We start from the raw sequence: 25,047 nt of genomic DNA, 5'->3' as shown, positions 1-25,047 counted from the left end.
CCCAGCTAATCTTCCGTATCTTTAGTAGACACGTTGTTTCACCATGTTGGCCAGGCTGGTCTTGAACTCCTGACCTCAGGTGATCCACCCGCCTCAGCCTCCCAAAATACTGGGATTACAGGTGTGAGCTACCACACCCAGCCTGAGAGAGCAGATTTTAAGTGTCCTTCCCACACACACATATAAATACACAAAATGGTAACTATGGGTGGTAATGTGTTAATTAACTTGACTGTGGTAATTGGTACACAATATATATGTATATCAAATCACCATGTTGTACACCTTAAATATATGCAATTCTTGTCAATTAAACATATTAAAATTAAAAAATACTCCCTCTATAGGTTCTGGGGTACTTGGGAAATTCAGAGCAAATTCTGCTAAATGGAGAATAGTCTTAATTCTATTATTTTGTTCACATGTGAAATAATTTTGGCTCAAATATTTTTACAAGTAAACATATTTTACTTCCAAAAAAAAAAAAAAAACCAGCAAGCATAATCCCTGCCTCCTCAAATTTTGGTTGTTTTCCTCTTTCCTCCTCTCTCAGGAATGACATTATTTATTATTGGAAATTGAGGTTTGAGGCAATGAAACCTAACTGTGCATCCTACTGAAAAAAATGAACATTGATAATCTCTGAAGTTTCTACTCTTGTTTCCTCTTTACATTTAACCTTCATTTTATTTTGTTTTCCCTTATCATCGACATATATGTGTACATTATTAACTATACATTAAGAAAGACTAAATATGAGTGAATTTAATTCAAAAAATTTATGGAATATCCATTATGTAGCATATCATGCAATAAATACAAGGGTTAACATCAACTACATCTGTCTTCAAGTTTACAGTCTAGAAGAAAACACATAAGCATGTATAGTTCTAACACAGGGCAGGGGCAACATGAACAGAGATCTATACAGTAAATGCCACAAGAGCTGGCAGGAGTTAAAGCCCTGTTTCTCAGAGGCTGAGAGATGGGACCTGGAAGCAGGCCATGCTTGATGGCAAGAAGGACTCTATAGGTGGATATGTAAGCAGGGATGAGAGAGGATGCTTCTGGAGGCAGAAAGAAAAAAAATGAAGGAGCCTGAGGAATAATGTGAGGGAAGCAAGAGAGAAGAGAGTGCTGAGGATAATATTTTAAGATGGGCAAATCATCTTATTGATTGATTGATTGATTTTTGTGAGACGGAGTCTCACTCTGTCACCCAGGCTGGAGTGCAGCGGTGTGATCTCGGCTCACTGCAACCTCCACCTCCCAGGTTCAAGTGATTCTCCTGCCTCAGCCTCCCAAGTAGCTGGGACTACAGGCGCACACCACCGTGCTGGCTAGCTTTTTTTATTTTTAGTAGAGATGGAGTTTCACCATATTGGCCAGGCTGGTCTCGAACTCCTGACCTCGTCATGATCCATCCACCTCAGCCTCCCAAAGTGCTGGGATTATTAAATTAAATGAGAAGAGCAATTCTGGGGAATGTTGTAAACTTCCTCATTGGACTCTTCTTTTATGTGAGGTTTGACCTTTATATTGAATCATTTTGGCTAATGTGCTGTCGGATACAAGCCATTTCTATCTGCAAAGTCTAAATTTGGGTCAGTTGATTGAAAAAAAAAAAAAACTTTGTAATAAGGTAAAGATTCAGGACAAAACTACCTTTCCTTTTCTGGTAATGATCTGGTTCTGATCCACTCTAAGATGCTTATGAAGAGTTTTCCTAATTGTTATGAGCCAGTCAGACACAGGTCTGAAACATCGATGGAGACTGAGTAGTTCAAGTTGCAAGTAGAGATTTATTGCCAACTCAGCCCTTCAACGTAATTTAAGACTCTAAAATCTACTTCACCGTTCTCTGAGAAAAGACAAAAACTTGATCTCTCTCATTTACTTTTTCCCTTCTCTGAAAAGTCCAATCTTGATTCTATATGGAGACTTTAAAATGTTTTGAAGGAGGGAATCTGAGTAGCAGAAATATAACTGTAAATACATTTGGCAGGATTTGAATAATTTTTCAACTTTCTGCAGCATAGGCAGACAATAGCCAAATAAAATTATAAATCATGGTGTGCCACTTGAGAGTTTTGTTGAAAGAAAAATGTCATCTCAAATCTCAGCCAAAAGGTGGGCTATACATAAATACCCATATACTCTCAAGTTACAATTTCCAAAGTTGTTTCACTATACAAAGGCGAATATTTTTAAAGCATCACATTAGCAGTTCCAGCTTGTGAGAGCTTATTGAGAACCCCAAATCAACTTGATTATATTAGTATTTGTCATTTACTATTGAGGCTGAGCTGGAACCACATAGACATTCTGCTACTATTAAATAGTAAGATGAAAATAATCCACATTTTTCTTCTTCTGCTAAAACAAATATTTGTGAGTTTCAGAATCAGGCCACTTGCCCTAGCACATGAAGCCATCATACTAGAATAGCAGTTCCCAAAGATCCAAATGAGCAACAAATCTGCCCTTCTTATCATGTCTGGGTAAAAGCAGAGTCCTAGAGTGGTTAACTTGTCCACACTGTCCAGCACAGGCAATCCACTCAAGATGGATAGTCACACAGCACCTAAGACATGATACTCACAGATTACTGTCTTTGGATAGTATTGGGAACCATAATCATCTTGCCCTGTAGTATCTGGCCTGGATTTCTAGCATGAATATAACACCAATTTGTGGGCCCCTTGGTTCTTGGAAGTCCCCTATGTTACTTTAATTATCTTCTAAAGAAAAACATTATCTGAAAGAAGTTGTGTGTGCTCTGTTTCCCTTCCCATTCCACCTCCAAGAGAAAGAATTATTTTTCGCCCTATGACTATTGAGTTAAATTGTCTGAAAGACATCCTGAGAATAATAGGCTTTTAAGCTCCAGCAGCTAATTTGATGTCAGGACAATAAACAGAGGAAAGGAAGTATGGAAGAAAGACTTACGCCTCCTATTTGTCTGAGATTCCTTCTGCATTAACCACCTGCTCTTTGGCTCATTTATAATTCTTCCTGACAGATTGCTACTTGGCATTGTTAATAGTGCCCTATCAGAATTGTGGTGTAGCTTCAGGCCACAGATTAGAGCAGGTGAAGACCAGAGCAAGAAATAAAATTGTGACCTCCATACCACCTTCTCACCTCTATACCACTATACAAACACTCTATACAAACACTGATGCTCCTCAAGATGAATGAATGGAGCAAATTTGGTGGCCTGTATATGTTCACAAATGCCTCAAGGACAGTTTTCCTTGGGTTGACCAGCCCTTTTTGAAAATAGATGTTTTCCCTTCAGATTTTGTACCCATATCCACATGGGAACACGGCTGGGCAGATCTTGGGCCATCCTTACTGTTAGAGGACATAGTGAATATTCAAACAAAGAACTTCAAAGATAATGCTAGAATTTGTTCTAGCATCTCTATTGCATCCATTTACCATAAGTAATGTATGCAAATATCAAAACAGCCAACCAAACTGAAAAAAATTGTTTTAATTATTGGTTATCATGTGACCCTGATGAAATGTTGCTTAACAGCTATTATTTTTAATCCACACAAAGTAATGTTGATTATGGTCATCATTATATGGTGTTGAGACGACCATCAGATAACATTGTCATTGCGAAGATGCCCTGTATTGACAATCAACTCCAGAAAAAATACAAGGGGGTAGCTATAAACAGGATGAGAAAAATCTGCCCAGCCCAAGAAAGACTAGTGCTTTCAGAATAGAAACCCAATATACGGGAGGCCGAGGCGGGTGGATCACGAGGTCAGGAGATCGAGACCATCCTGGCTAACACGGTGAAACCCCACCTCTACTAAGAATACAAAAAAATTAGCCGGGCGTGGTGGCGGGCACCTGTAGTCCTAGCTACTCGGGAGGCTGAGGCAGAAGAATGGCGTGAACCTGGGAGGCGGAGCTTGCAGTGAGCCGAGATTGTGCCACTGCACTCTAGCCTGGGCGACAGAGCAAGACTCTGTCTCAAAAAGAAAAAAAAAAAAAAAAAAGAAACCCTATATACATCCCATGATTCCCTAAAACAAAACCAAAAAAGTATGATGTCAATATCCAGAAATCTTTGTACATTGTATGATGATATATCAAATAAAAAGAAATTGAAAATAAAGCAAAACTGAAATATGGATAATGTAGTAGGGAAACTGATTACATATTAAATTTATTTTAGTTATTTAACTAGCATGCACATTCCAGTCATTGCTGCAAGCACTTGACAATCACTAACCTCTCAAGTCCTCATGACATTCTTATGAGGGATGTACTACCTCGAATGCTGAGTTCTACTTTCTGGGTTCCCCTCCTCTCCTAGATCTCAGCAAAGTAATTGCTCCCTTTCTTGATAGTTATTTCATGCCCCCTTTTAAAGCATTATCATCCTAATGTCTTTATATTAAATAACTTGCAACACAAAGAACACATATCACTTATAATGAGGAATAAAGTATTTGTCTCATTTAACTAGCCAACTAACCAAGACTGTTTACTTCACCAAGCTATAAATTCAACATTCTTATTTCTTTGAAAAAAATTAAATATACAAAATAGAACGTTGCAATGAGCCCTCATGTATCCATTACGCAGATTTTAGCTATTAAGATTTTCTTATACTTGACATCTTATTCTCTGCCTTCCCTCCTCTCTCTTTACCTGTCTTCCTCCTGTCTCTTTTTCTTTCTCTTCCTCCTTCTCAACTATTTTTAAAATAAATGCCAGATATGAGGTTATTTTACCCCTAGAATTTCAATATCTATCTCTAAAATAACATGGAAGTTTTCTTCAATTATTATGGCCTATGTTGTCATCAATACAAGTAAGAAAAGGATTAATGGTATTTTGTTACTATCTAATACTAAACTTTTTCTAATTGTCTCAGTCTCTTTGAGTCAGAAGCCAAACAAAGCCCACATACTGTATTTGGTTGTTACATCCTTAAAATCTCATTTAATGTAGAGTAGCTTCCTCTTTCTTCTTTTTTAAAAATAATTTTAGTTTTCATCCCATTGATTTTTTGAAGAACCCAAGTCAATTGTCTCACAGAATATGACACATTCAGTTTTCCAGTTGGCTTCTTTAAGTTGTCATTTAACTTGATCCTTCACCTGCCATATTTCCTATAGTGGAAGTTAGCTACAAAGACTTGATTAGATTTGGATTCTATTATTTTTACAGGGATACGTCCTGTGGTGATGCTGTGTACTTTGGGTTGAATTACAGCAAGAAGATACACTCTTACTGATGCTGAGATTGATAAATAGGTGGGTTCAGGTGATGACGACCTGATGCGTCCTTGGTATAATTTCCCATCAACCTTTCATCTTGTGGCTTCATCCATTCATGATTGTCTTAGATCATAATCTATTATTTCATTGGGGTTGCAAAATTGTGATTTTCTAATCATTTCACTTTTCCTTTATTTATTGCCTGGAAGTTTGTAAAGCAGAAATTTATCTTATTAGCTAGGTTTATCTGGTTGCCCAAAATATAGTTCATGCTGGAGAAACTTAATATATGCTTAATTTTTTCATATTAATCACATATTTTTAGAGTAATTAGTGTTGCTCTACTTATTACCGTCATGTCCAATAATTTCTCTCTTTTTATAGTTTTATTATAAACACAAAGGCTTTTACATATTCTGTTTCCAATAATTGCATTCATTATCTTTTTATACCCAAATAATCTCATCTTTGGCCAGAAAAGCCTCTGTGTACTTTCACACAACTCTATTGGTCTGTGGAATCTTCCTTGTGTATTTTGTATATTTTTTGTCTGAAACCTGGAATCAGCCGCCCGTCTAAGTAATTCTGGTTTTTACAGACTGGAATAGTATTTGGAGACCACAAACTAGGCGCACTCATTTCTGTTGTGTTATTTTTTTTATGCTTTTTCACGAAAAATAACTAAGAATATACATTTTTAAAATAAAAATAAAATTTTATGCTTATATTTCTATTTTATATTTAATAATGCAGAATTTTACATAATTTTTTGGCTTTATACTGAATTTCTTTTCTCATATCTAAAAATCTTAATTCCTCATAACAGTAAGATAATTACTTGCATTATGTAAATTATAAATTAAAACACTGTAAAATAATTACAATGTAGTAATACCAATATCACTATTGAGTAAAGTTTAAGATTTCCTTGTAGTTCTGTATTCCCTTACATAATATTCTTTTAAAGAATGTTTTTCTTTAAAATATTTTACAAGTAGACAGAATATTATGTCCCAAAGTCACCTGAAATAATTTTTTTCTTTTTGTGGTTATGGCACAAACAACTAGATTAATTTGTTTTCATTATTTTTTTGTTTTTAGAGATGGCCTTATTTTGTTTTTTATTTGGTTTTCTTCTATGAATATATTTACCTTGTTCCAAGTTCAAAACTTTAAAACCAGGTATATTCAAAGAGGTTTAATTTTCATCACTGCCCACTTTGCTATGCTTCCTCTGTCCACATATAGGTAAACATTTTCTGTTAGTTTTGTTAGTTTGTTAAGTTTTCCTTTTGTTGTTTCTTTTTTTGGCAAACAAAAACATGCAAGTACAGACACTTATTACCACCTCCTTCCTGCCATTCTTACACGAAAAGTAGAATACTGTATATACCTTTCTGACTCTTTCTTTTGTTCTTTCAATAATACATCCCAAAGATCACTTTGTATGAGTAAATTAAGATATTCTTCACTCCTTTTTATAGCTATATAATATTGTGTTATGTGTTATCCACCTTTTTTTAGTTGTCTTCAATAGAAAGGCTATTCTAAATAATTACTTAGTTCCCCATTACCAATGTCATCTTCTTAGGTCTGTAGATAAAAAGTTTGTTTGACAAACATAGCCTCATGCCCCATATTTGGTGTTAGGAGGCAATTGCTTAGTATAGCTTCATTGGGTGCAGCAGGATCTTTTCTTACCCGCTGGTCCTCTGGCATTCTACTCTAGTGGAGTATAAAAAAGACCACAGTGCTATTTGTGAATGTTCCCAAGATTTTCCCTCTCTCTTACCCTTCCCGTGTAAGCATGTTGAAACGTGCCACCACGTTGAAATATGCCACCACCATTTATTTCCTCTCCTGTTGTTTCCTGAGGACTGCAGCATCTGGTGGATCCTCTGATTCATTTGTTAAATAAATGTTTATGGGCTATCAATCCTTTGGCAGACCCTGAGCATTCACAGAAACTAGGTATGGTTCTTGCCCTCATAGAGTTTTAATGGAAAGACAAACAATATAAACAAGTACAATAATTTAATTAAGGAATGATAAATTGTGATAAACCAGATAAAGGAAAAACACTAGGGTGCACTTTGAGAGAATAATGGTAGTTGTGAAGAACTTCTACAAGGAGCTGCCACTTAATACTCAAATCATGAGGAAGAGGTTGCCAGGTGAAGAAGAAGGAAAACATTCCAAACACAAGGACTGCGATATGCAAACCTCTAAGGCAAGAAATAATAAATAAATAAATAAATAAATAAATAAATAAATAAATAAGAGCTTTATGTGTTCAATGAACTGATAGGCTGGTGTGGCTGAGGCAATATGAAGAGACAATGACCAGATCACATAGGACTTTGGAGTTAGGATACGGCAAGGAATTTGGATTTTACATAAAGGGAAATTTGATGCTACTGAAATAAGCAGGTAATATTAATGCAGTTTAAGTTTTAATAAGTCCATACTGGGTGCTTTATGGAGACTGGATTAGAGCAGGCAGGAAACTCAGCGTAGGAGGCTATGGTAGTGATGAAGGTGAGAGATGATGGTGGCTTAGGCCAGGGTGTTGGCAATAGTGATGAGGTAAAGTTACATATTTAAGATACATTCTTGAAGATAAACTCAACAAGACTTGGTGGTTGATTAGATGTAAATGGAAAAGATGGAATGGTGGTAAAGAAAGGAAGGAAAGAAGAATGAGTTCCAGCATTTCTCTTGATCAGCTCAGTGTTGACTTGCTGACATAGGGAAGACAGAGGGGAAGAAAGTTATTAATGTGACTAAAGAAAGCTGGTGTGGTGTGTGGAGCATGGGGAGGGAGCAAAAAAAATCTGACTACCCTCACCACAATCAGAACATTCCCATTTGCCTTGCCAGTTTAGATTTTGAGGTTGCTTTGTTCATGAGCTAAAGCATGTGTTCTCAATGTTGTCCACCTTTGTTGATTCTTTCTTTCTTTCTCGGCTCAACGCAACCTCCACCTCCGAGGTTCAAGTGATTCTCCTGCCTCCGCCTTCCTGAGTAGCTGGGATTACAGGCAAGTGCCACCATGCCCGGCTAATATTGTATTTTTAGTGAAGATGGGTTTTCCCCATGTTGGTCAGGCTGGTCTCGAACTCCCAACCCCAGATGATCTGCATGCCTTGGTCTCCCAAAGTGCTGGGATTACAGGCACCTTCATTGATTCTATTGTCAGTGCACATGCCTCGAAGATCCTAGCAAAAGGTTGTCAGTCATCTGTGATTTCGGTGGTAATATTCATTTTCATTTTTTACTGTGGCCTCATAGGTATGCTAATGGAGAATTAGAAGCAGTTGCATGAGGGGATACTAGCTAGGCATCATTTTCAATTAGAAATATGTTATTTATTTTTAAAAAATTATATTGCTAAAAGTAACTTTATTCATGTGTAGGAGTATAGCTGAGAGTGTGGTTGTCTTTGATTTCTTCTTTATAGCCTGCACATAGACTGTCCTTCAGACTCACAGTGCAGAGGGAATAACACTGGACTTGAACTTGTATGACATGATTTTACAGTTTTATTTCATGTAGTATATCTCAAAGTGGTATTGAGAAGATCAAGTCAGACACCATATGTCACCTCTGGCACATCAATACGTTTCTTCTCTTTCTCATCTTTTCCCTACTTTTATCAAGCAAGTATATTATGTTCTGAAAGAAATCAAGAAAAATATCAAGAAATTGATATCATACGTGAAGCTCTGTTTTGAACCCTACAGAAAACAATTTAATATTTTCATTTATTTTCCTATTTTAATTTGAAAAACATTTGTTTATTAATAGCACAGGCATCAGAGCATGGAAGTTAAGATCCAGCATGCTGAGCTGGCTGCCTTTTAGTTTCACTTGCTACTCTCCAATAGTCAGAAACAGTTACTTAGCATCTCCGTGACCCAGATTCTTCACCTGTAAAATGAGAAAAATTACAGTTCCTATTTTATAGGATTGCTATGATGATAAAAGGACTTAAAGGAGTTAGCATATGTAAGATACTTAGAAGAACACTTAACATATAGCAATGTAGTACAAATTTTAGCTATTATAATTATCGTGTGCTAGACAGTCATTTAAAATAGAATGTTGTTTATTCTCCAATCATAATATAAAAATAAAAACTATATTGTCATTAAAATGTTCTTCAACACAAATTACTAAAAGATAATAAAGCAATAATTATAGAATACTACAATGAACAGTTAAGAGTCAACAATTTTATACCCAGCCCAGCTAAAATTCAGGCACAAGTGCCCAAAAAACACATTATCTGATATGCAAGTATATAAAGTATTTTTGTCTGTCTCAGAAATTGAAATAAAAATAAATATAAGACTAGAAAAAGTATAGTATAAAAATAGTTAAAAATCCTTATACTATATATAAGAATCAATTCAAAATGGATTAAAAACTTAAGTATAAAACTTAAAACTATTAAAACAAGGGAAGACAACCTAGTAGATATCATCTGAACCTAGGACCTGGCAAAAATTTCATGATGAAGATGCCAAAAACAATTGCAACAAAAAGAAAAATTGACAAATGAGACCTAATTAAACTAAAGAGCTTTGGCACAGCAAAAGAAACTATCACCAGAGTAAACAGACAACCTACAGAATGGGAGAAAATATCTGCAAAGTATGCATCCAACAAAGATTGATTCTAATATACAGAATCTATAAAGAATTTAAACAAACCATCGTGCAGAAAAGAACCCCATTAAAAAGTGGGCAAAGGACATGAACAGGCACTTTTCAAAAGAAGACATATGTGGTCAACAAGCATATGAAAAAATGTTGCATCACTAATCATTAGAGCAATGTAAATCAAAACCACAATAAGATACCATCTCAGCTGCATCCATGTCCCTACAAAGGACACAAACTCATCCTTTTTTTGATGGCTGCATAGTATTCCATGGTGTATATGTGCCACATTTTCTTAATCCAATCTGTCACTGATGGACATTTGGGTTGATTCCAAGTCTTTGCTATTGTGAATAGTGCCGCAATAAACATACGTGTGCATGTGTCTTTATAGCAGCATAATTTATAATCCTTTGGGTATATACCCAGTAATGGGATGGCTGGGTCATATGGTACATCTAGTTCTAGATCCTTGAGGAATCGCCATACTGTTTTCCATAATGGTTGAACTAGTTTACAATCCCACCAACAGTGTAAAAGTGTTCCTATTTCTCCACATCCTCTCATTCTTAGCAAACTATCACAAGAACAGAAAACCAAACACCGCATGTTCTCACTCATAGGTGGGAACTGAACAATGAGATCACTCGGACTCAGGAAGGGGAACATCACACACCGGGGCCTATCATGGGGAGGGGGGAGGGAGGAGGGGGGAGGGATTGCATTGGGAGTTATACCTGATGTAAATGACGAGTTGATGGGTGCAGCACACCAACAAGGCACAAGTATACATATGTAACAAACCTGCACGTTATGCACATGTACCCTACAACTTAAAGTATAATAATAATAAATAAATTAAAAAAAAAAAAAAAGAAAATAAATATTGCCTTACCAAGTAAAAAAAAAAAAAAAAAAAAAGATACCATCTCATACCAGTCTAAATTATCATTATTAAAAAGTCAAAAAATAGCAGGTGCTCGTAAGGTTGCAGAGAAAAGGGAACACTTACACACTGCTGGTAGAAATGTACATTAGTTCAGCCATTATGGAAATCAGTTTGGCCATTTCTCAAAGAACTCTAAGCAGAATTACCATTCTACCCGACAATCCTATTATTAGGTATATACCCAAAGGAATACAAATCATTCTGCCATAAAGATACATGCACATATATGTTAATCACAGCACTATTCACAACAGCAAAAACATAGAGTCAATCTAAATGCCTGTCAATGGTAGACTGGATAAAGAAAATGTGGTACATGTACACCATGGAATTCTAAACAGCCCTAAAAAAGAATGAAATCATGTCTTTTGCAGCAACATGGATATAGCTAGAAGCCATTATCCTCTATTACTATCCTCTATCTACTTCACTTCATTATTGAAGTGAAGTAACACAGGAACAGAAAACCAAATACCACATGTTCTCACTTATAAGTGGGAGCTAAATGATGAGAACACACAGACACAAAGAAAGGAACAACAGACACCAGGGCCTACTTGAAACTGGAGGAAGGAAGGAGGATGAGCATCAAGAAACTAACTTATCAAGTACTGTGCTTATTACCTGGGTGGCAAAATAGTTTATATACCAAACCCCCATGACATGCAATTTACCTATATTACAACAAACCTGCACATTTACCCCTGAACTTAAAAGTAAAAAATGCATGAATAAACGCAATGAATAAAATATACACTAAATCTAAGTAATTGTTCTTAAAAGATCACAAAACAATGTATATATCAAAAAATAGTTCTTGAAAGACAAGTATTAAATATAAATAAAAGAGATATAGAAACAACAAACTGAGAAGTGAAAAGGAGAATAATGAGATAGGGGAGAAATCAAAGAGAATAGGAAATACATCTATCCTGGTTTCTATTGTATTCCCAATGCTAGGTCAATGCCCAGCAAGGAGTAGGTCCTCAACAAATGTTTATTGAATGAGTGAACATTCACTCAAAATATTGCAGAAGGATAAATTAACAGGAAATTTTAGTTTTTATTATTAAAACCAGATACACACATTACTATTACACATCTGTAATTAACTACCAACAGAGTAAAAATTGAATGTTTATATTCCAATTTGAGACGATAAATAAAATATAATTGATAAGAGAAAAAAACAGCAATGAAATATGAGAAACACAAAACAAAAAACAAGAGAAGATCAAACTTAATAATAGTTTGTTCGTATGTTATTAAAATGAGCTCTTGATTAGTGAAAACAACTTGTGTTTATGTTTAAAACAAAATTCAGCTACATACTGCTTATGAAATGATCAGTTAAAATAACTCAGAAATGTTGAGAATAAGTTTTGTAACTGTTATCTATCAGTTATCTGTTATCTATCAGGGAATAGATATCTATCTATCTGTTATCTATCAGGGAATCACTACTATCTACCAGGAAAACAAAAAATAAAGTAGGGATAAAGAATGTGAATATTTGACTAATTAATTAACATAGGAACTCTTTGTACCTTAAAAAGAAAGATCAGAAACTCTTTTCAAGGATCAGTGGAATGTAGGATTGATTATATTTTTATATGAAACTAAAAAACAATCCCTACGCAAATACCCCAAAATAAAAATTGTAAAGGCCATCTTTGATGGCTTCAATCTAACAAAATAAGAAATTATTGTCTATTTCACATTTTTAGAATTGTCACTAAATAAAAATTTTAAATGCTTTTATAATAGTTGAGTCATAGGAAAAAATATGTAATTATAAAATCTTTACAATATAAAGAAAATGCGGATACTGCTTATTAGATTGATAACACAATTGAATTAGAACAAATTCAAAAACCTAACTTTGTTATTAAAATATTAATTCATCAAAACAAATAAATTATTCATTAAACTGAAGAAAAAATAAATGGAACAATAAAAATACACCTAAAGTTGGCCAGGCGTGGTGGCTCAAGGCTATAATCCCAACACTTTGGGAGGCTGAGGCAAGCAGATCATCTGAGGTCACGAGTTCGAGACTAGCCTGGCCAACATGATGAAAACCCATCTCTACTAAAGAAAAAAACAAAAAACACAAAAATTATCTGAGTGTGGTGGTGTACACTTGTAATCTCAGCTACCTAGAAGGCTGAGGTAGGAGAATCGCTTTAACCCAGGAAGCAGAGGTTGCAGTGAGCTGAGATCGCACCACTGCACTCCATTCTGAGCAACAGAGTGAGACTCCATCTCAACAAAACAAAACAAAACAAAACACCTAAAGTTAACAGGCAAAGTAAATATTACATTAAAATACCAAAATATATTAATTAGAAAATACAGAATTGATTAACACAATAGCTGATTGTTACAAAATTTCAGTTAACAAAATTATAAATATTAAAAGTAATAAAGGAGTAGGCAGAGAAAAATTTTAAACAAAATATGATAGTTAATCTCAAGATATTCACTGATATATCTTGGAAAGTAAGTACCAGAATTTACTTATGATATTGTAGAAAACCTGAATATCTAACAACCATGGAAGAAATGAAAATGTTATTTTAAAATATGTATAAGAAAAGACATGGTGGCTGAACGGTTTTATTAAGAATTTTTTTCAAACTTTCAAGGAACATGTAATTACTATGCTATATAAAATTAGAGACCAAAGGAAAATCTAGGAAGCTTTTCATTTTATGAAGCTTGCATAGCCCTGATTCAAATTTGAGAGAAATATAAACTACAGGTGAATTTCATTTTATAAGCAGAGATGTAAAAACTTAAATAACATACCATAAAATAGAAATTAAAAGCAACATATAAAGAACTACGCGTTAAAACCAAACAGCAATACCACAATGCAAGAACAGACCATAACTCATTGCATCAGCTATGGATAATAAGACAACCTCTGTTGCTTACGTTGAATTTTCTAATCAATACAATAAGACTTTTGGAAAGGAAGAGGCAATTTAGTACTATTTGCAGTTGAGAAAATTACATGGTTAACAACCTCGAAAGAATCAACTAAAAAAATTCTGAAGTGCTATTAAGAGATTTTAATAAGTTGAAAAGATACAAATCAATACGACAAAAAGCTATTGCTTCCTATATTCTAGTAATAACCAGTTAGAGGTGGAATAAAAGGAAAGAAATAGCCAGGCACGGTGACTCATGCCGAGACTGCACCACTGCACTCCAGCCTGGGCAACAAGAGCAAAACTCCATCTCAAAAAAAAAAAAAAAAAAGAAGGAAATAATCCATAATCCATTTGTATAGGAATAATCATAGTAAGTAAAGTGAAAAAAATATGCCGGGCATGGTGGTTCATGCCTGTAATCCCAGCACTTTGGGAGGCCAAGGAGGGCGGCAGATCACCTGAGGTCAGGAGTTCGAGACCATCCTGGCCAACATGGTGAAACCTCATCTCTACTGAAAATACAAAAATTAGCCGGGCATGGTGGCATGGGCCTGTAATCCCAGCTACTCAGGAAGCTGAGGCAGGAGAATCACTTGAACCCAGGAAGCAGAGGTTGCAGTGAGCTGAGATCATACCACTGCACTACAGCCTGAGCAACAGAGTAAGACTCCATCCCCAAAAAAATAAAAAAAATAAAACATATAAAATGAAATTTCAAATCTTTCCTGATATCTATATCTACTCATGTTCTTATGCGTATTTATGTCAATATTTATTTATCTACACAGTGTTCCTAGATGGTAAGAACAAATTTGCAAAGGTGTCAGTTCTTATATTAGTTTACAGATTTGATGCAATTGTTATTAAAGTCTCTAAATGATTTCATAAGTATACAATTGTAAAGTTTATCTGGAATGAGTCTGACCAATGAAAAAATATGAAGTGGAGAATTCTCTACTAAATATTAAAATTCATCATATAAATGTAATATTTAAGACAGTAGAATACAGGTACTAGAATAGACATGTGAAACCAGGAAGGTAGTTCAGAAAGAGATTCTAATGGATTTATTTTTAACATATGGTAAAGATTCCTGAGCACCATTTACTGAGTCCTTTGTTCTCTCTTACAAACTGGTAGTGGTGTTCAGTACTAGTACTAGTACTAGTACTCAGTAATGGTGTTCTCTACTAGTTTGTAGCAGAGAGCAAAGGACTCAGTAAATGGTGCTCAAGTAAAGGGTTAACTACTTGGAATAAAGTAAGACTATTATTTCTCACTATGCCATACACGAAAATTTCAATGAACTTAAGACAAATGATAAAGTTGAAACCAGTTTTCAAAAAACACAAAAATATATAGGTGAATGGGATACTTGGTTTTGTTTCCAAAAATATATCTAAAATTCTAAAGATTGAAATATGCAATCTAGGAAAATATATCTCACATATATGAATGGAAAAAATAATGTATACATAATATTTAACACATAAAATCTCAGTGAAACAATAGACAATTCACAGAATAAGTCAACATGGCCACAAAATGTGAAAATGTTAAACCTCAACAATTAAAAATAAATTCAGGTTTTAAACACAGACCACTTTCAATCTATTAAATTAACAGAACTATCACAACAGTTTTAGGAATGTAAGAATATATATCAATATCCTTAAAATTTTTATATAAATTTTTATTATACTTATAGTAATCTCTTGTAAGGAAACAAAAATGTGAAAATATATAAACACCCTCAATGTTGACATTGATAACAATAGAGGCATAATTCAATAAGTTATATGTCTATTTGATTTAATCTTACTCATTCACAGTGTACTATAAAACTTTGAGAAATTTTAATGACAGAGAAATTAAAATGTTGAGTTTTTAAAAGCACAGTTAAAAATGTTGCAAATATGTTTAAGAGTTATATTTTTATATATTCATATTCATATCTAGTGTATACACATTGAGGAAACTCCAAGGAAATTCACTGAAATGTTAATAGTGGTCTTTGTTCGATTAATGGTGAGATATATTTTCTAACATTTCATATTTTCTAAAACGAACATAGATATATATTACAATGATAAATGAATAAGCATTGCTATAAAATGAGACAGAGAATATTACAATGTAGTTTAGAAACAAAGTCATTCAAAATGTTTCTACTGAAAAAAAAGTAACCGTCCATTATTGATAGATTTCATTTATACAGAAGCCTCATTTCCTATCAGTTTTTGATAAATTAGTGATCATTGTACTTTGCTCTAAAATATAAATAGTTCCCTTCTTCCACTGACAAAGCACAGATTTGTTGGTCTTCATGAAAATATAAAACGTATATACATTAAGAAGTATAAGCACATTCATTCAAAACTATACTTTTCAGCTCTTGACACTGAAAATTTATCATCTTTTAATATATGAAGCATATTATTTTTAAAATATATGTGCATATGTGTTTTAGGCACATATGTGGAATCCTATGTATTTGAAAATAATTCTTGTCCAAATAAAGTAAACCATTTAGAATCTTTCAGGGTAATTATGATCACATAGCTTAAACATCAATTACAGGGAATGAATAAATGTTTCCCCAGATTCTAGCAGGTTTTCCCGCCTTTCTCTTCCTTCCAAAATCCCAAAATGAAGTTCCAAGAGGATGTATTTCTCTTTCCTAGCTTCTAATTAGCCCAGTCTTTGGTTTAGTTGGCAAAGGTGACTTTTGCATAACCAATAGCTCTCTTTCAAAAAAGACTGATGTGGGAGATTGTGAAAGACCTACAAAGGTCCCATCATCTTCAGTAGGGTCCATCCGAGCACCCAAACAGAAGCCTCCAAGCCATGATTGCCCCACGTGTCACATAGGGAATGTATTTAACACATGCAATTGTGGATTACTCCCTTCCCATCATCCCTTTTCTACTGGCACAAGTCAGAGGTGCTGTTCCAAGTGGAAAATGTGGGTTCACACAGCAATTTAGAGTGTGCATTGCTTTTTTGTTTGTGGGACACTGGAAGATAGGCCTGGCACAGTTCATCCTTCGCAAGTGCTTAATGCCATCCCTGGGGACAGGAATATCACGAGCCTACAAAAACACAGCTTTTAGCCGTGTGGTGTTGAAAATTTCAGGCAAAATTCCAAAAGCCCTCAAAGCTAATGCTGAGTTGACAAAGTGCCAAAACCTCTCTGGCATTAAACTTCCACTCTTTATTTTCCCCCTTCAGGTTAACAGCTTGTGAAAATAATAATGTGATAATGCCACCCTGTGTTCCAAATATCTCAAAGCACGATCTTGTTAAGCTTTGGTGTCCCTTTGAGACTAATGGGAACTGAGCCGACTTATTCATTTTACAGATGAGAAAACCCCCCAGGAGATGAGTCAAATGTCTGAGTGATGGCCCTGCAGACTTACCATGTAGGTCCCAGGTCTAAATTAAATTCTCCAAACAAGGCCAAGTGTTGTAGGAAAGGACTTGAAAAGCTCAGCTAACATCAAAAAGGGCCAAAGAAAGATTCATAGAGGTTACTAGGCAGGCTACGGCAATAAACTGGTGAAAGTGGTGAAAACACATATTCCAGGAGGGGCAACAAGGCATAGTCTAAGCATAGCAATAAAGCACAGGCTAAGCGTGTGGCCAACTGGGATCAACAAGAATCACCATGGTCATCAGTAGATCTAATGTGACATCAGGGGCAGCTTACAACATCAGGGACACTGGATTTTGGCTTTTTTTAGTTTATCTGAGACCCTCTCATAATTACAGAATACACTGCTTTGCATATTACAGTAAGGAACAGGACTCTATCCCCCATTATAGAAGTAATTCCCTTCCCTGAACTCTAGCAATCAGGCCTGAATGCATAATCTAAACCAGTCAATGGCATGGCCCAGTTCAGGACTTTGAATCTGGAAGAAGTGTCTCAGAAAAGTGAGGGGTATTTTTGAACTGTGTAGCCATTGCATCCAGTGTACTGTGAGGCCAACAGCATTCCAATAATGTTGTCTCTTGTGTGTGCCTTTCCATGGGTTTCTTCTTTTTCTGAGCCTGATTCTCTAGCCTTCCTGTCAATTTAATGAGCTATCTGTTGTGTTTCTAATAAATTATTTTTCAGCTTAAATTACCTAGGGTCAAGTTTGCAACCTGGAAGACTGAAATTAGCAATGGTCGAGGCCGCAGTAAAATTAACATCAAGCATACCTAGCAGGCTATACCAGGTTTAGAGCAACAGGAACTGTGGGTTTGGAGAAAGAAGTCTTCCCATAGTAGAACAGAAGTCCAGGTATGGCAGAAAGTACTCGGTGCTCTAAAATCTATTTTATTTTCTTACTTCTATGTAACCTGTAGGATATTTCCCAGTCTCCCCTACAGTTAGGTATGGCATGTGTATTAGTCCATTTTCATACTGCTATGAAGAAGTATCTGAGACTGGGCAATTTATAAAGAAAAAGAGGTTTAATGAAATAACAGTTTCACCTGGTTGGGGAGGCCTCATGATCATAGCAGAAGGTGAAGGAGGAGCAAAGGCACGTCTTACATGGTGGCAGGCAAGAGCATGTGTGCAGGGAAATTGCCCTTTATAAAACCATCAGATCTTATGAGATTTGTTCACTATCATGAGAACAGCACAGGAAAAACCTGCTCCTATGATTCAATTACCCCCCATTGGGTCCTTCTCATGACACGTGGGGATTATAGGAACTGCAATTCAAGGTGAGATTTGGGTGGGGACACAGCCCAACCATATCAGCATGTGACTGGGTTCAGTCAAAAGAATGTGAGTTGAGTGAGGTGTGCCTCTTTCAGAATGGGCCCACTAGAACCTCCCACATGTGCCCTTTTTCCTTTCTATTTTGCTAGAAGGCAGACAACTGGAGGGTGGTCTTGAAAGCCACGTGTTGAAGATGGCATAGCTCCCACCATCCTGGGTTCTCTGAATGACTATATGAAGAAGGCTCACCCCACTGTATTGCTTTGCCTTTCGCTACTGATGCCTAATCAGGAAATAAAAACTGCTGTTTGGGAGCTATTATACTTTGGGGGATCCCTTTGTTACAGCATAGCCTAGATTCACCATGTATGATAAATTAATCAAGCAAAGATTCAAGTTCAGAGCAGGGCCAGTAGCTATGCTGACTTGATGTTGACCCCTTGAATTGATGGTCTACAGCTTCAGGATTTCTCCCAATTTATAAAAGAACAGACGACAATTGGAACGGAATCTTTAAAGGTATGATGCAGCTATAGCTACACAGGTTGAAAGGATACAGGCAAAAGAGCAAAAAAGCTCATTAGGGATTTGACAGTCCTAAATAGAATCCTAGAATTGATTAGGGATCAATAAATTCTAAATTTTTCATTTCTTTTTTATGCATTGTAGTATCTCTATGCTAGGGATAATGAAAAGATAAATTATAACTCCAGTTCTGCTTTTTTCTCCTTTAACCTAGTTTTCCCTTTTCAAATAGATCCAAGTGATGCATCTTACTCTCCCTCCTGGGATTTTTCCAACTCCTGAGGTTTAAAATAAAACCCACCTGGGGTTTTATTTCCCAGTTTTCCCCTTTCTTACTCCTTTTCAACTGGGTGGTTTCTCAAGGAGCGCAGGGAGGATTAATCATCTCAGTTCTTTTAATCACAAGGGTATGTACCCAATACATATTTGTTGAACGAATAAATTATTGTTTTCTTTTTTAAATGAGACAACACTGCACTGATGACTCTTATCCATGTCTAAGTTGGAAAAGACCTTAGAGATCACGTAGACCTTCTGCTACATATGCACACACACCATTAGGGAGTCCCCTTCTATAGCATCTTTTATGTGGGTCATCCAGTGTGACTCATATTTCTGGTGATGAGAAGCTCAATGCTTTATTCCTATACCATTGAAAAACAGCTCCATCCTTTTTTTGTTTTTGTTTTTGTTTCTTTTGAGGCGGAGTCACTCTTATCGTCCAGGCTAGAGTGCAATGGCATGATCTCCGCTATTGCAACCTCCACCTAGAGGGTTCAAGCGATTCGCCTGCCTCAGTCTGTAGCTGGGATTACAGGCACCTGGCTAATTTTTGTATTTTTAGTAGGGACAGGGTTTCATCACTTTGGCCAGGCTGGTCTCAAACTTCTGACCTCAGGTGATCCGCCCACCTCGGCCTCCCAAAGTGCTGGGATTACAGTCATGAGCCACTGCACCAGCCTGTAATTATTTTTTAAAAATTTCTCCATAAATCTTCCACTGATTGGTCAATGTTGAGGTCCCTTACAAGTCACATATTCTGACAGAAATTCCCTTGCCCAGGGGTCAGTAAATTGGTTGCTATCTCCAAATTATCATTCCATTCACAAGTCTTTATCTTCTCCACCAAGACATCAGAAAAAAATCTTCAAAAGTCCAGATATAATGCTTGTATTTATATTTCTAGGAATCTCAACGAAAATTAAACATAAGAAAATTAGTAAGAATTGCTCTAAGGCACTGAAGCTTTATATTCTTTCATATCTACTGTCACATCATTAGGCTGAGTCTGTCTTTGACTGCTTTTAAAAATAGATATTTACTATGTCATGGGCAGTCAATGTACATGCTTTCTATACCAACATTGTATTCTACACAGTACAGTTCCATCAGTTTCAAAGCACACAAAATGAAACCTAAGGTGGAGAAGTGGGGTCTTATTTCCTGCCATTGTTGTGCACAGGAGTCAGAGATCGAGCACTAAAACAGCATTCTAGAGAAGCATGCTACTTAGGTCAATCCAGAATGTTGGATTCAAAATGTGTATTGCATCAAGATGGGTCTTATTAATGGAGTCAGGGACTGTGTGATGTAGCATGTCAACTCCAAAAGTGTAGATGAGATGGTGTCAAAAATCCAAGAAGAGAGTCAGAATTACAGGACAAATTAGGCAAGATGGAAGTGGCCTGACTTCACCCTAGGACTGGCTGCCTGGATGTGTACTTGTTCTTTACATGCTCCAACTTAAGTTTACTTATGGGGGAGAGTAAAATCCAGAGGGACTGGAATTTGAAAGATTAGTTAAAGTGAGAAAAGCATCATATCCAGACATTTCTATTTGCATAATATTCTCGGACTTTCAGCTATGTGTATATCTTCCATGAAAAGTCCCTAAGCTCTTTTCAGTTCTCTGGAAAATGTAAGATTATTCCATCATTTCTTGTAATATTTAATGTAAATCTCAAATCAGTCAGGTCATATCTAGTTAGATCCATCAAGTAATATAAAGTAGGAATGTGCCTTGCAAATAAAATTGGGAGAGAGAAAGGAACAACAGTAAAACGTAGTAACTGAGGACAAAAATCACTTGATAGAAAGTTTTATGCTGAATCATGATTCTATAATGATTCTCTTGGATGCTAGGGTACCTCTCTTGAGCCTCTAATGTCCACTGAGCCCCTTAGAGTGTTAGAACCATACTAAAACAAGCCTAGAACCCATTTGGAATCAATCAGCATCCTGCTCACTGAAATAACCCCAAGGATCCCTATGTCCCTCTAAGAAGCTACCATTTAGGATCTTCTTGCAACACATTCCAGTTTCAGGCTCTTCCCTACTGGAACTGCTCCTATTGGGACCATAGCTAGAGGAGCTGCTTCTACAGGAATATGTGATGGAGACTGATGCAACAGAGATGAGTCTGAATACCTTGGATGTAAGAACTATTTCCGAGATCAACTAATCTTTCTTAGTGCCAAAAAGGGTTAAAATCAGCAGTAAAAACCACACCTGCCAATTAACTGCCTCTATATTCAGCCACCCTGTAAAGCATCCTAACTAGGGTGGCTTTCATAAATAAATATGCCCCTACATTCTTTGTAGCCAAAGGTTATAAATCCGTTGCAAGGGTGGGTGGACCACAGTAAAGAGATCTGGGAGCATATTTTTACATTGGCAAGAAAAGCAAAATGTCACTCAACTAAATTTAAGATTGTTCACATACATCTGCTACCACCAGAATGTTATTCAAAAGGAAAGAAAGAAAGAAAAAGAAATGTGAATATCTAATAGTTTAGCTCTGAACATTTTTCTACTATTCAGGTGACTGTTTCAATAATGATTGAAAGGCTATCAAAACAGAAGCAAACATGTGCTTGTAGTTTGTCATACAGCAACAATTTCTGGTTAAATAAATACATAGGCAATGATATCTCAACTACAGAAAAGTGTGTGTGCTGGATAACTGTAGTTATAAATATATCACTAAAATGTTTGCAAAAAAGCAGCAAATATAAAATGTTACACTTCTGACAATATCATAAATGAATCACATCCTTCAGAGAGACAGAGACAAAGATCAAATAAATTTCTGAATCAGGTACATCTCCTCCTGACACCATTTCAGAGCAAGCAGATGCATTTTATGACATGAGTCTTGGATTCTTCTGGATTAGAATGTACAATTTAATAAACCAGAATAATTTGTCCAAAGTTCATCAGGGTCTGGAAATGGATACAGTTTACCGTAGGGAACAATTTAAGTTTAAAATCACAGAGGTACATGCAATGGTGTGTGAAAAGTCCTACTTACCTATTAACGAAAGCAGAATAATAAAATTCGGGGAAATGAAACTTAAAAAAACTGAAATCATAAATCTACCTTTCATTCTTTTCAAAAACTAAGGCCTTTTAAATACTGACATCAATTACAGAAATTATCAGTGGATCTATTGAGGAAAGATGACAAAACTGTATACCAAGGTCTCCTTTACATAAAATTGTTACATCCTCTAAAAGTCTGAACTTCATACACTGTCAAAATGTAAGTACCATTTATCCCAAAATCAAATACCAAATTACCGAAGAGTTAAGAAGCAACAGTAATTCACTTGGAAATTATCCATAACAGAAATAATCCATTATATTTGAATTAGAGATAGAGCTGAGTAAATTGCATTTACCACTGGTTTTTAAAAATGAAGAAAACTACTAAGGGAAATACATTTTATAATACAATAATATAAATATATATGTTTATTAGGTTTTAAAATAAATGATTCTGCATAAATAAATGTTCCAAACCGCATTTAAGTGGTCTGAGAAAAGACTCATGATTTATTAAAGTTACTTTTTAATGATAATATGTTCTCTTAGAAAAAAAATTCAATAGTTAATCAAAATATCTGTTGGGGTCATTCTGGGTAGTAACTCAAAGTATTATTTCTTTGTTGGTTGTGTCATATCATAATATCATGGAACTACACCTTTGATAGTCTTAAAGATGGAGTTAAAAGATGTTTTTGAAGAAACCATATTTTTTAATTTCTGGTTTGAACATTTAAATTGAACATTTTGAAACTAATTATTTTCAATAATGCTAAAAGTACTATTTCAATGGCCCATATATAATTTTATAAATTTACTTATTATTTCTACTTATAATAAACTGCCACTCTATACATTTCATACCAATAAATTTGAAATGTTTAAGTCATCAAATATCTCCCATGTACTGACATTAGAATACCTAGACATTCGTTCTTTTGGTAACTGAAAGTATAATCTAAAGTGAAAAAGTTTAACACTGACCTTCCCAAACTGTACAAATCAGGAACTACTTTCCAAAGGAGGCTTGTGCATACAAAGGGCAACAGATTGTACATTTGGAACTATTTATATGTGTCTATTAAAATGCTATTTCTAAAGCCATTGTTTTGTCCACTGCAATGCAATTAGTTTTGGTGTACTAAAAAAAAAAGAACACCCAAACATAGATTCACAAAATTCAAAGCATCAAATATCCACATACTAATTATGCAATGAGAAAGTATTTTTTTCAAATGAATACTCTGATATATTTTAAATGCTTAATTCTGAATTTAAAAATGTAATGAAGGCCATCAGCTTTTATAGCTTAAATTTAACCTGACTCAGTTCGACTTTGAAGTTTTCTCTCTTCATATGTAAAAATATGATACACCTAAAATAGATGGCAGACATTTGTAAAACTTACACTGTCAGAGTGCTTGCCCTGGTCACAGTCCCACGTTGTAGCACGCTGCGCGGACCTCTCCATGGTGCTGAAGAGTTACTCTTGCCCATTTGAGAGGGAAGAGTTGTTTATTCAAATTGGCTTTGAAAGAAATCCGTAAAGGGTCACCTGGGTTAGCTAGTAAAGTTATCTAAAAAATTTCTATAACACACACTAAATAGGTGATGCTTTTGCCTTTCAGTTATCAACCACCATGCTCAAGCAGCTCAAAGTAGATTTTGGAGCAGAAATCTTCAAGTACTGGCAAAAAAGAGCGAGAGCTTTTTGGGAGATGAAGTTTGCTGATTTTTGCCAGTGTTCTTCAGATTGATAAAACACACAGAGAAGACAAGGCTACTCGGAGAACAGAGGATTCCAGAAAAGTTCTTGATCTTAATGCAGAAAAGAAGATCCCATTAGTCCAAAGCAGCCAATTCACTTCATGCTATCATCCGATCTACTTTTTGATTAAATATAATACAATAAAATAGAGTTAAGAATTCCACAAGGCACTGCACACACCATATAAACAGGTCTGCCTCGTTCTAGCCCCAGCCTCGGTCTGCTGAAGATTATCACAGCAGAAATCAGGCTCTGTGGCTTTCACAGATTATCTCTTTCTGAGGCTGAAACATATAAAGAGCCACATGACACCCAATGATGTCATCTCTAAAGCAGGTCACAGTTGCTGCTATATGTAGATAAAGTCCTTCTACTGAAGTATTTAGCATAGTGATTTTCTTGAAAATCTACTTACATTAGATAGCATGGTCTTCTATGAAAATACTTAACCCTATCAATACAGTGCCATGAAGAGAAAATAAATTTGCTGCTCATATGTGAGATGAGTCTCCCTTTAAGCTAAGATCAGCTTCTAGTGCTGCTTTAAAAAATGAATAACTGCAACTAATTTGTGGTGAATATAGTGAAGAAGGGCTTTTCCCTGGAGAAGCTGCTGTGGGAACTAGAGGGTCTCTAAGGATACAGAATCTACTTCTAAAACACCTCTCAGAATATTTAGCATGTCCAAAAATTATTTTTAATTCAATCCATAAAGATTGCAAAATAAAAATTAAGGCAACCGTCTTCAACTTCTAACAACAGTTTATGTAATAAAATTTAAAAGCTACATAAACAGAAAAACATCTTACTATCTCTGAAATGATTGGAGTATATTTTCAAGTGTTGATTAAAGAAAAACTTTCTTTAACTCACTATTTTTAGATGTTTTTCAGCTCTGAATAAAGTAAAAAT

At 35.4% G+C, this 25,047-nt stretch overlaps 1 protein-coding gene across 1 annotated transcript in view; it reads right to left on the bottom strand.

The window, feature by feature from the left end:
- SCHIP1 (schwannomin interacting protein 1) overlaps positions 1-23,884 on the bottom strand; it is a 611,368-nt gene extending 587,484 nt beyond the window's left edge. The window contains 1 exon segment of the mRNA NM_001265718.1: positions 23,776-23,884. Coding sequence (NP_001252647.1) covers positions 23,776-23,838 — 63 coding nt within the window. The 5' untranslated portion in view covers positions 23,839-23,884.
- Between the last annotated feature and the right edge of the window lie 1,163 nt (positions 23,885-25,047).

The sequence above is a fragment of the Macaca mulatta genome, chromosome 2, assembly GCF_049350105.2.
Source record: "Macaca mulatta isolate MMU2019108-1 chromosome 2, T2T-MMU8v2.0, whole genome shotgun sequence".
Taxonomy (NCBI): domain Eukaryota; kingdom Metazoa; phylum Chordata; class Mammalia; order Primates; family Cercopithecidae; genus Macaca; species Macaca mulatta.
This window is presented reverse-complemented; position numbering and strand designations above follow the sequence as displayed.